The 13,221-nt window shown below is 39.7% G+C and overlaps 1 protein-coding gene across 28 annotated transcripts in view; it reads left to right on the top strand.

The window, feature by feature from the left end:
- Positions 1-12,169, top strand: part of CAMK2D (calcium/calmodulin dependent protein kinase II delta) — a 266,479-nt gene extending 254,310 nt beyond the window's left edge. For 17 of the 28 annotated variants that reach the window (XR_013345892.1, XR_013345895.1, XR_013345893.1 and 14 more), the window contains 4 exons: positions 1,188-1,282; positions 5,558-5,786; positions 9,617-9,745; positions 10,162-12,169. Coding sequence is in view for 8 of the 28 variants with exons in the window: in XM_077815153.1 (XP_077671279.1) it covers positions 1,188-1,282; positions 5,558-5,786; positions 10,162-10,165 (328 nt within the window). In the remaining 20 variants the exon portion in view is untranslated. Of the gene's footprint in view, positions 1-1,187; positions 1,283-5,557; positions 5,791-9,616; positions 9,746-10,161 lie in introns of those variants that run through there. The other 11 variants (XM_077815156.1, XM_077815158.1, XM_077815160.1 and 8 more) reach the window with 5 other exon arrangements.
- The last annotated feature ends 1,052 nt before the right edge of the window (positions 12,170-13,221 follow it).

Raw genomic sequence — 13,221 nt, 5'->3', positions numbered from 1 at the left:
AAAGGCGCACACCGAAGTGGAGCACCCATAGGGACACACATCTTGAAGAACTACAGCTACTGCATACAGTGAGTAACCTCTCTGTCTATTCTGGACCTTAATATTCGAGTTGATAGACTGCATTTCTTCAAGCTTTCTTTTCCACATGACTAGGTATAGCACTCATTTTACCATTCCTGCCCCTTCTGAAGTCTTTCCTCAGACATCGTCAGACATAGTCTCTCCTTTCCTGTTAAACTTTCTGCTCCATAGTTGCCTCTGATATAAAGATCCTCCAATTTTCCCTCAACGCCATCATAATCATCACTTAGAGCAGGGGTTCTCAGGACACACTTTTCCTAAAATACTTAATTAGCTTTAGGAAAACCAAATAAATATGCACATATACATGTCCAAATCATTGTAATTTATTTATTGCTAGCTAGTAAGTCTGTTGTGAAAAGTGATATTTACAAACATACAAGTATCACTTTTCACAACAGACTTACTCAGCCCTGGCAAGCCTGGGGACAAATTAAGCCCTGGATGGAGGGTCATGGTAGGCAGTGGGGGTCAAGAGAAAGGGGGTAGGGGACTGGGGAAGGCAGTGGGGGGACTGGAACCTGAAGCCCTGCTGTCAGAGCCCGAGCCTCACGGCTGGAGGATGGGACCCAGGGACGGAGCCTGAAGCCTGCCATTGGAGCCTGAGGCCTGCTGACGCGCAACCAGAGCTCAGGGCTGGAGCCCGAAGCCCAGTGTCCAGGGCTGAAGCCCAAAGCCTGAGCCCCACCGCCCCAGGGAAAGTGGGGAACTCAATGGCTGCCTGTTCCTACAGCATTGTGCCCCAGGTGACTCCAGAGAGGAGCAGGGCCTAATCCCTGCTGGTGGCCACAGCACCAGCACTAAGGGGTGCATTCAGGAGCAACAGGGAGGAGAAGAGAGAGCTACTCCCACACGCCACCCCCCACAAAATCACAGCCCAGGAGGCTGTGGCCGCAAGAAAAGCCCCTGGTGGCTGCATGTGGCCGCATTTGAGAAACACTGACTTAGCCGGAATTCCCTCATGTGGTGAATTGTATATATTAGGGATGGAAAATCCCAATCTGAGGATTCCTTTGGTTTCAAAGACATCAAGAAGAAAGCAGTCCTGTGCTGCATCTGAAACTGACTATACATTTGTCATAACTGTTTCATTTTCTCTTCCACAGAAAGATTTGTGATCCAGGCCTTACATGTTTTGAACCTGAAGCTTTGGGGAATCTAGTGGAAGGGATGGACTTTCACAGGTTCTACTTTGAAAATGGTGTGTTTTCCTATTTGATCACATTTAAAATACTTCCAAGTGTGCTTCTCAAATCCAGCTCTTTTTTGTAGCTGCAAATGATGTTTTTGAAATTTAATTTTGAGTTATGCAGTATGAAATATTTTTTCATGTTTTTGCTAAACTTGCTTAGAAACCATGGGGAACTTTTGATTGTGGAGGAACTGTCAAGTTCGTGTAATATCTTTTGGGGGACAGGGGTGTGGAGGGATGGCTGAAAGGTAGATAGGGTTGGAAGGCAAGTGATTCCCACTCTTTATTTTTCAGAGCTAGAGGGGCTGAACCACAGCATTGGGCACATTTGAAAAGTCTGCAGTGATGGACAAACTGATCACCATTAAAAAGTCAGCATTTCCTAACAGTTGATCATTATTCTTTCTTACTGTAAGTCTAAGGAAAAACTGTAGTCACTACGTTGATTCATACTAGCTGAAGCACTGGACTCATGACTTTTTTAATGGTGATCACAGCACATCAGTTGGTGGATTTAATACAACCATGTCACCTTCAGAAAATAAAGGCTACACTGCTTACTTGTTCATACCATAGACTATCCGGTACTATAGATGACACAGTTTCAGAACAGATTTGAAACTTAAAGAGAGACTGATCGTGTTATAAATTAACTAATGAAACTGATTTTCTCATCCAGCAATTTCTGAGTGAGAAATATCAGGGCACAAGACTAGCTCCAGGGACTCCTAAATTATAATCTCAATTCTGAGGTGGACTCCCATTCTCTTTTGTGAACCCATCATTGACTTTCAATGCCTCAGTTTCCCCATCTGTATAGATATTAATAAAATGTAACATCTCACAAATGATGTGAGAACTAAAGAATATTATATGAATGGATAGTAAAATGAAAACTACTAAATGCAAAATGTTATTCTCCTACTAACTCAGATGGGAGATGTTGGATGGGCATCTAGAAGCGTAAGAGTTGGCATTGGTGGTGGTTGTTTATTTAGTAAAATGTCCTGGGTAAGGATTCAGGTTACTTAGAATCATAGAATATCAGGGTTGGAAGAGACCTCAGGAGGTCATCTAGTCCAACCCCCTGCTCAAAGCAGGACCAATCCCCAACTAAAGGATGGAGATTCTACCACCTCCCTAGGTAACCTATTCAAGTGGGTTACTGTCTAACTTACTTGGAAATGAGAATTGCAAGCATTTAGCATTTTCTCCTTAGTGCTAAGGTCTATAGGCCCTTTATGTCAGCCTGCTTTCAGCTTGGGGCAGAATCAGACCTGTCAGTCACTGGTGACAGGGATGAATGTCCTGCCCCTGAAGTTGCCTCCAGTTTCCTCCCTCCACTCCCCCATGGCCAATGGCTCAGCTAGACACACCCTGTTGTAGGGCTTTTTTTTGGAAGGAAATTCCAAACTTGATTTCAAGTTTATAGACTAACAGTGCAGCTCAATAATGTATCCATCAAATTCCCAGCTGTGTCCCAGGGCTATCTTTGAGTCTGAACTCAGTGTGGATAAGCTAGGGAGCCCTCCTGCTTTGTCTTTCCTCCCGCCCTTTTCTTCTGACATGCAGCAGGAGACTAACCCTTTGCTCAGAGTAGCAACTAGCTTTTAATAACCACCAGGGCCGGATTAACTTTTTGTGGGCCTGGTGCGAAACGTATTTGTGGGGAATGAAGGTGCCAGGGGCAAGGGCAGGGTGAATTTGATTTAAATCATGATTTAAATCACTAGTCAGGAAGACTTGATTTAATCATGATTTTCTACATAAAAGTACATTCTTGTTGTTTGTTATAACCTTAATACATATTCTTCACAACTCAGATAGATGTAGGTTTCATTTTTAGAAGGTTCACACTATACATTTTTAAACAGTGATTTATTTTGAAAAATTTTCAGATGAGTTTTACAGCTATATCAGAAAATGAATAATTATTTGGTTATTTCATTTACCAAAGGTAACTGAAGCAGATATTTATGAAGTCATTGGGAGGTGACCTATCTCCAGTTCAACAGGTTAATCATTAATATTTGGAGGATTTTCTTTCCATGCTGTATTAGGAGGAGAACATCACCAGACGGACGTTTAAATTGTTTTATTTAACTAAAACAACGTTAAGTATTCTGGATTTGTTTCTTCAACAGCAAACATAATATTTTAACAAAAAAACCTATGTCCCTCGCTTCTCACATTTATCAGATTTCTTCTCCTTGTCCAAATCTATTCTGCCCCCCAACAATCTTCTATTCATTGAACTTTTTGAAACGTTTCACTTTTAGAGAGAGGTAAGGGATTGACTCTGAGTACACAAATTTGCAGGGGGACAATAGAGTTGAGGTCTGTTATTTCTCACCTCTATATATTATTTATTTATTTTAAAACATTCTGGAGACACAAATCCACAGTTTGAGAACTGCAAAACTAAGCATCTCTAATGGTATCTTCTAGACTGAGCACTGAGTCCCATTGGGTAGATAGAAAGATTAACCTAAATAATCTATATAGAAGCCCGTGGATCCCCATAAGATTGGGTCCCTAATCCATGAACTATTAGAACTCATTTACAAAACTTTTCTTAAACATTACACAAATATATTGTCTCCTACTATAGAATTAGAATTTATAAACCCTATTCCATGATAAGATTTAATGTATCTTAATTAAAACTATCTTTAGATAGGTTTTTTCCCTCAAAAAGCATTTTATCAAAAAAAATCCGATTTAAATACAAAAAATCTGATTTTTTGATTTTTTTTTAAAAAAATCATTGATTTTTATTCACCCTGACAACTGGGCAACGTGGGGGCGGGGGGAAAGATTGGTCCCCAGATGGAGGGAGGCAGGGGCCAGGGGCAAGATCATAGAATATCAGGGTTGGAAGGGCCCTCAGGAGGTCATCTAGTCCAACCCCCTGCTCAAATCAGGGCCAGTCCCCAAAGATGAGCACAGTGTGGCATGGGGGGAGGATTAGTCCCTGCGGACTGGAGCAAGGCAGGGGCCGGGAGCAAAAGCACAGCGGGGCAGGAACTAGGGTTGGTCCCGGCACGCTCCGGGGAAGAGGCAAGGGGAGGGAGCTTGGCTGCCGGCAGGACCAAGCTTCTGCCCGCTGCCCCCACAGGAGAGAACAGGGGGTGGAGAAGAGTGGGCCAGGCCGGGGCCCCTTTGGAGCATGGCACCATGGTAAACCTGGTATTGATAACCACCTCTGTCCCCCTGTGTGCATGTGTCTTTCCACTGAAGAAATTTCATGTTCCACCCCCTACTCTCCCCACATCAACTTCCGTATAGAGAGACCTTCAAAGACAGTGGCCTTACCAGTAGAAAATCCATTGTTCCATAGAGAAAAGTCATTCAACATTGATGGCTCTCGATTGCTTTGTCTCTGCTTCTTAGACATAGTCTTTCTATTAGGAGTCAAGTCCCTATTGCAAAATGGATGTTCTAATCCACAAAGGCTGCTACAGAGCGAAGTAGAGCCCTGAAACAAAACTGGGTCACAAAACAACATGGAGTTCACAGTACAGCATGCACAGATCCCAAATCACAGAAAGTAATTCTATTTTTAAATGTCTTTTTACTACATTTTCTAAAGTACAGAGAAGTATAACCACATAAATAAAGCATTTGGTAACCGCTTTTACTACAGCGCTAGAACCATCAAACGATACATACAAAACCATTTAAGATCACTTTGGATAATAATCCTGTTGAAATCTGGCCAAAGACTTCGGTGAGATCATTTCAACAAAGACAGCACATCAGAAATAAGAAATGTCAACTAAAAAAAAATAAAAGGAAATTTATAGCCAACAGGGATCAGAGATAGGAATAATGCAAATATATTACTAAGAGCAGAGCGCAGGTGCTAACTCATGAGATTCATCCTGTGACCTCACTTCTAAGAGTGAACAAAGGAAAGGGAACAACATAATTACACATCCTTCTTTTATGTCTTTATTATGGCAAGAAATCTTGAAACTGATCAGGGTTGAAAAGCAGACAATTATTGTAACTTATTTGGCACATTCATATAGACCACTATTATTTTAGAATGATTTTCTGATAGAAGAGAGGAGTACATGCTTCATCTCTGTCGTCCCACTCCCTTCCCACTGCTGCAACTTTATTTGTGCTAGCTTTGCTTGCTTATCAGTAAAACAGTGTTTAGTATTTAGCATCTGCTAATCTTGATATATTTACACACCATTTTCAGTACTGAGAGACATGGCTAACTCTGTTGGTTTACTTGGGAAAAACTGATTTTGTGTGTGTTCCCTCCCCTAGCTTTGTCCAAGGGTAATAAGCCAATCCACACCATTATCCTCAATCCCCATGTCCATCTTGTGGGTGATGATGCTGCCTGCATTGCATACATACGGCTGACGCAGTACATGGATGGAAGTGGAATGCCAAAGACTATGCAGTCCGAGGAGACCCGGGTCTGGCACCGCCGTGATGGCAAATGGCAGAATGTTCATTTTCACCGTTCAGGGTCACCAACAGTACCGATCAAGTAAGAACTCTATCCAAACAGTATTATCTACAGGGGTAAGAATGTCCTGTGTTATGCAGGAGGTCAGACTAGATGATCTAAACATCCGTTCTGGCCTTACTCTATAAAACTTTCATTCTCTTGAAAGCAGCATTGCAGTGTAACTTCTGCACTGTCAATTCTGCACAGTCCATTTAATAATTCAGTATGCTGCATACAGTATTAGTGCAAATATTTGTAATAATTTTTGTTGTTGTTATTTGTTTACAAGCAGGCCCATTTCAGTTTAGGGCTTCACTGTGCTGGGTGTTGTACGTACACATAGTAAGGACACATACAAGTACATACACACAGACAGTTTCTGCCCTGAAGAGTTTAAATTGTTTTCATTTTAGGCCTCCTCTTCTCTAGGGAAGTTTGCCCCAGTGTAACTCAGCTGATGTGCTTACACTACCATTAACATAGACGCGCTGGCTCAGTACAAAGTCGGGCTTGCACCAGTGCAGGTTACTTCAGTAAATCTCTGGGTTGAGTGTCATAGGTGTCAGCAGCACTTTCTACTTGTGCAGCATGTCTACATGAAGGGGTTTACAGTGGTATAATCACATTGATGTAATTACTTCGGAAGCTTCTTTAATGTAGACAGACCTGAGACCAGATACAAAAGTGGGCATAATAAATACAGTCCAAGGGGACTGGGAGGAAGTGAAGAGAGAGAAGTGATAGGAAAGATAATTATTTAGATCTGGCTGGAAAATTTCAACAAAAACAAAATTTCGATGAAAAATGAAAATGTTAGCAATTTTCCTGTTTTCCAGCTAGCCCTAGTGCTTACACAGACTAGCCATGTACACAGCTAGATGATTTAGAGTCAGATTATTTACTTTATAAATTATAAGATACAAATAAGTGTCATCAATTCTTCTCTCCCCCCTCCTCCCCTTTATACTTTCCCATTGAGTGACCTCCTCAGTTCTCACTGCTTCAGTTACTATGTCTGTGTGGTTGACTCTCAAATCTCTCTATTCATGGTCTATCCTACTGTGTTCGGGCATCTCTAAGTACCTTCTGATATTGCATCCTTGGAATCATAGCAGCTTAGACTCAGCATGCAAAATACTGAATTCCTCCGGCTAGATCCTCAGTTGTGTAAATCATGTACTTCCATTGATCCCATAGCTACATCAGGTTGTACCAGCTGAGGTTCTGGCCCCTCATCTTTCCTCTCAACCCTCTGCTTTTCCCCCACTTATTACTGTCAGTTACACCACTGCTCTCCCCATGATGCAGGCTTGCAAACTGCAGCCTTATCTACATTAAGAAAATTCGCATTGGTGCAACAGCATCAGTCTGCCAACTCCTCATGTAGACATGCTTTACCATTGCAGCTTACGTTGGTATATTCCCAAATTAAGCTGTACTGTTGCAGTACATCTACATTTGAGGATTGCACATCAACGTACTTACACCAGTGTGAATTTCCTTAGTGGAGGAAGTTCCTGAGATTTCAAACTTGGATGACAAAGCTTTAGTGTTACTTTAGACTGCTCTTTCTTCCTCCAGGATGTCACTTAATCCTTTCTCTCCTCTACCACATCTTGAAAATCCATCCTTTCCATCCTCACACCTAAAAAGTGCTTGTATGCATTTCCTTTGGTGATCTCCTGCCTTGACGACAACAATGTCCTCCCCCCCATAGCCTCCCTCTTTTCCGCATTGCCCCACCTAGTCTATCCAAAATATTGCTCTAGTAATAGTCAATTTTGCCTGCTCCCTTCACAACTTTGATTTCCTCACCTGTCTTCCTGTCATCTCTGGCATCATGTTCCAACTTCTTGTCATCACTCTCAAGGCTCTGAGTCCATTCATGTCTACAGCTCTGCTCTCATTTCTTTATTTTTTACTCTTTCCAATTTTCCTTTCCCATGTAACTTCACTATTATGTTTCTCCCACTTCTGCCTTTTGTGCTATTCTTTATACCTGGCATTCCCACCTTGCCTTGTTGCATCAGTTACCTTCCCTCCTTACAACATGCTTCTTCCACAAAGCCTTGCAATGTCAATCTGTCAGCCAATGAATTATAGTGATTGAACAAAGTGGTGTTAAACTTTAAAAGGAATGAAATGCTGTTTTTAGAGAAACCCATCGCCTGGCTTTATAATATGTTAATCTGTATGTTTGTACCATAATGTTTGTTTTAAAATGTAAGCCCATTGGCGGCAGGGGCCTTGTCTTCCTCTGTTTTGCACAGCTCCAAGCACACTGCCAATACTTAACAAAGTACATTTAGTGTAACAGAACAGGAGAGATTGTGATGGTTGTAAGACACAGGTTTTCCATTGGAGGGATATGTGGAACAGGTCTGCCCCATCTCATGGTGAGGGCTGAAAGCATAAATGACAAAATCCAGAAAGGATTAATATCTAAGAATCAATATTTCATCCTGATACTCACTGAAAAACAAGGGTTCATACCAGGATGACAGGAACTAGATTAGGGAAAATTTTAGTTCTTTTCATTTTAATTTTTCTGCTTGCATGTATTTTGTTAAGTACTGAGAGAGAACCAAGTAGTTTCATACATCCACACATTCGTAGAATTAAGGCCAAAAGGAAGAATAATGACCATCTAGTTTGACCACCTGCATAACATATGATATAGAATTTTGCCTAGTAATTCCTGCAACCAGGTTTTGGGAGTAAATTGATCAATGTGGGGTTTAGTATTTTAATGAGGCTCACCATTTTTAACTTATGCAATATGAGTAACACATAGAAGTCACTTTCTACAAACCTTCCTGATTATCTTTTATAATGAATTCACCATCAGCTCTTACAGAGAATATAGCAATGCAAAAATATCTCCATTCTGGAGCTTCACAAAAGTGGAATTCCACAGAACCAAATCCTTATTATTTCTTTCTTTCTTGGATTTAGAATACTTGTACTCCATCAGATATAGATCTGTCATTATAAGAATATTTATTAATGTTATATTTTCCATTCATTAACACACTTTTGTAATACATAGTAAGTCTTATTCACACTGGCTAAAGAAAAAGATTTCAAATACAATAAAATTACAAAAGCAATCATAGCTATTATCTTCCGTCTTTGCGGGAATATGTTTCTCTGGATCGTGTCAAATCAGTTTGGGCAAGCACAGTAGCTGATTTGTCAAGACTGCAGTGATGAATGCACATAAATCTGAGGCCAGAACTGAGCCCCGAGGCTGCTGTATATACACAGAGATATTTCCCTTTCACATGAATTTATTTGGCTCATAAAATGGCCACAAACTTAGATTATTTTTAACTAAGTCAAGAAAATTATGGAAAAACTTTGGTTTCCATCTGTTACACAGCTTGTATCTACTTAACGGATACGTTTGATGAGAGATTCTCTCTGTTAACTTGCTCTTTGCTCAGTATTCTTTTGAATTTGTTCTTTTAGCTTATTTTTGCAAAACTGCTGAACACACACGCGCACACACACACGCGCACACACATGGAAGAGTTGTCTCCTGGTCTCAGCATGGAATTAGCAGCCATGGAACTACTGGGTCTGAAACTCAATCCCAAGGCCAAATTCAGACATGATGTAATACTTCACTAGATTCCCCTGTACCCACTTATCCGTGTATAAGGGGATCTTAGTTGTTATATGTTACATACTGAGGAGCCAAAAGAAGGCCTAGGTAAGGATTTTGTTTTGTGATTGTACAGCACCTAGCTCAGTGGATCCATGGTGCATGACTAGGGCTCCTAGGCCCTATAGTAATACAAATAACAAATAATAATGATATTAATAGTGAGTGGCCTACTTTAAATATTCTTACACGTTCCTGTTAGGTTCTTTTCCTCTTACCCACCTCTTCTGGTCCCCTCTGCATGCAAATGATGACATCAGCTCAAACTTCCTGATTTTCACAACTTACTTACAAAGGTGGTGTGTAAAGTAGGGATGTAAATGATATATTGGTAAGTTGTATGTGAATCTGTCAGTCAGTATAAGTTTGTGTACTATGCGCATGAGGGGATCATAAAGTGGTGTAAAATAAATCAACTTAGATGCCCTTTGGACTGACAGATGCTCAGTTCTGAACTTGGTCCCATCTGTGGACTTAGGCAAATCAGTAAAGCTTTCTGCCTGAGTTGCCCATTCTCTAAAGTAAGGATACTATTAACCAACCTCCTGGCATGTAGTGAAGGTTAATTGGTGTTTATAAAGTGATTTGAAGAGGGAAAGAGCAGCACAAGTGCTTGTTTGCTTTTCGAAGCAGTATCCTGCAAGGTTGTAGACTGGGGAAGACTTTATAGTCCAACACTTGTAGTGTTTATAAAGTGGTGATATTGCTAAGGGAATAACAGCAATATTGGTTTTTTTTCTCCTCCAGCTAAAATTCAACGATGCCACTCTTGCATTCTCCGTACTCAAAGCACCTGATTGGTTACCATGTGGGCCATCCTGTTCTTCTCTTCATGCATGTTTATGAGTGCATGAAGCTGTGACGGTTCTACATGTAATGCATTTGTGATGCATCGTTTTGTTGTATATTTCATCTGTATATTTTGTTTACACTTCAGTGAAGAGGATGTTCCAAGAAAATTGAAAATGACAAAACAAACAAAAAAAACAAAAATCAGAGTACAGTAGTGGATACACAATCCACTTGTCATTTTTCTCTATTAATGCGAAATTTTAACAAATAACTTTAAAATTACTACGTTTGTAAAAAATAAAACTTTGGCTTGTTTGTTTTCAAAACCACTGGGTTTTGCTTTGGTCATAGTAGAAATCAATGAGCTTTCCAATTACAGCTTTGCTACTGCAGAATAGTTTTGTTGGAACACAAAAATGGATAAAATCACTGATGAATGTGAAAGCAAAAATATGTTGGATTTGTACCAGCTGAAGCCATTTTAGTTATTAAACTGGAAAAATTGCATCATTTTCTGGCTTGAACACGTTAGAATTAACTTCTGCTGTTCTGGCTAGTCAGTAACGTTTTTTGTCTTTCTATTTTGAGTCTTTACCTTTACTTTTTTATGCTAACTGAAAATTTTTATTGGGTGATAGAAGAGCAAAATTAAAATTTGTGGGGAACGAAGACTGAGTGGAGATACTTTTTGATGATTAAAGTGAAAGGGTAAAACAAAATAGATTATCATCACTTTCCGGGTGTACAGTAAATTTATGAAGGAAGCTTTAGAGGATTATTTTATTTTGTTTATGCTCTAGTCCAGATATGTGGTTAGTTTAAATCAGTACTATTAGGCCTTACAAGCTTAGTGTAAAGAGTTTGTCTACTTTCCGTTGTAGTGACTCCTACTCTGGAGAACTATCATGAATATACCGATTTTCTAATAATACTGTAACACTTTACAATGGTGTTACCCCTCCCCCCCATTTTCTCTTGGCTTATTAAAATCCTTACACAGTGCATAATATTAGGGACAACAACTATTGCAGCATAACTTAGTAACTGTTTTGAGGGTTTTTTTCTTTTGCTGCATATACCTGTACAGTAAGCAGGGAATGCTCTCAGTGTCAATTTAAAACATATACTTTGTGACCTGGACTGTTTTTGCTTCTATTTTATAGCTGTGAATGTATATTCCTGCAAACATTTAGATTTTGTCTCCCTCCTTTCCCCCCACTCATTTTTAATAGAAAAATAGAGGGGTTGTCTGTTTCTTTTTTGTTTTGTTCATTGTTTTATTATCAGTGGGGCTAACTGTTTTCTGCAGCGCTGTATAGTGCATGATATCTCAATCAGTGTTCTTTTTAGCAATCACAATTTACAGCTCTCAGCAGCCTGAAATTTTTAAAATGGGAAGACTTCCTAATTTGTATAATTTTACTTTCTGTGTTGATTATAAATCAGAAGCGTTCCTTTACACTTTGATGTTGTTATTAGTGGATGTACAGTAGATGGATTTAAGCTTCTCTGATAATTATTACATGACTTAAAACAATGTATATTTAAAATAAGCATTTACAGTAAATGTGTTGAGCCATATTAACTTGACAATGGGGTCTGTGAAAAATAAAAAAGAAATGGCCTAATTTTTTTCTCATTAATTTCTTTACTTTTTTTGTGAAGCAGCTATAAGTAGTATAAATGTATTTAAATTTAACAAAATTAGGTGTAGGGTGGGGGGTGGTTTACACTTTTAACATAGCATGTGGTGTCGATGTATTACTGTAGATCAAGTTTGTCTTCCACACCAAGACGTGAGGAAATTGTGACTCGTTCTCTCCACCACAATCAAATTATACACTTGTCTTCTGTCATTTTGGAACACTGCAGTTTACCATGGGACACAGTGTACATATTTCTTGCCATAATGGTAAATGACTGACATATATTTAAGGATTAATAAATTTGTGATTTCTGCTGATACTGTGTTTGTGGTTTTATTTCATAATAAGTTGTGTTGTGCAAAGCATGGGGCGGGAAAGCACAATGTACTATAAAATATCTGTTTCTGTTTTTCCAAACTATTAGTTGAAAGGATTGGATGAGTTGGATTACATTTTAACCCTAGTCTTCAACGTAGCCTTTGCTTGTATCTTAACATTTACACTATGAAGCCAGCATAGGAACTACATAATAATGCAAATAAGAATGTGGAAGAGCGAAGGTCTGTTTATTACAGGAATAGTTATTACTGTGAACTATCTGTATTTTGGTATAGCTGAAACACCCCAGTCAAAATCAGAGGCCAATTATGCTAGGCCCTGTACATAGACATAGGAAGATAGTCCTTGCCTTCGGGCTGATAACAGAAAAGGAGCACAAGCTTCTATGTGAGTATAGCAGCAGCAAACAATATGTCACAAACCCCAACTGGTCTTAAGGGAAAAATGTTTGAGATATGATATGTTTAGGATGAAATACTGGGATTTCAAGATTATCTTCCTGAAATGGTTAGTGTTTTCAGTTTTAACGATAAAAGAAAAGGAGTACTTGTGGCACCTTAGAGACTAACCAATTTATTTGAGCATGAGCTTTCGTGAGCTACAGCTCACTTCATCGGATGCATGCCGTGGAAACTGCAGCAGACTTTATATATACACAGAGAATATGAAAAAATACCTCCTCCCACCCCATTGTCCAGCTGGTAATAGCTTATCTAAAGTGATCATCAGGTCGGCCATTTCCAGCACAAATCCAGGTTTTCTCACCTCCACCCCCCGCCACAAATTCACTCTCCTGCTGGTGATAGCCCATCCAAAGTGACAACTCTTTACACAATGTGCATGATAATAAAGTTGGGCCATTTCCTGCACAAATCCAGGTACTCTCACCCCCTCACCCCCCTCCCAAAAACCACACACATAAACTCACTATCCTGCTGATAATAGCTCATCCAAAGTGACCATTCTCCCTACAATGTGCATAATTAAGGTGGGCCATTTCCAGCACAAATCCAGGTTCTCACATCCCCCC

This window comes from Eretmochelys imbricata, chromosome 4 (genome assembly GCF_965152235.1).
Source record: "Eretmochelys imbricata isolate rEreImb1 chromosome 4, rEreImb1.hap1, whole genome shotgun sequence".
Lineage (NCBI taxonomy): Eukaryota > Metazoa > Chordata > Testudines > Cheloniidae > Eretmochelys > Eretmochelys imbricata.
The sequence above is the reverse complement of the archived record's forward strand: the minus strand, read 5'-3'. Positions and strand labels throughout refer to the sequence as shown.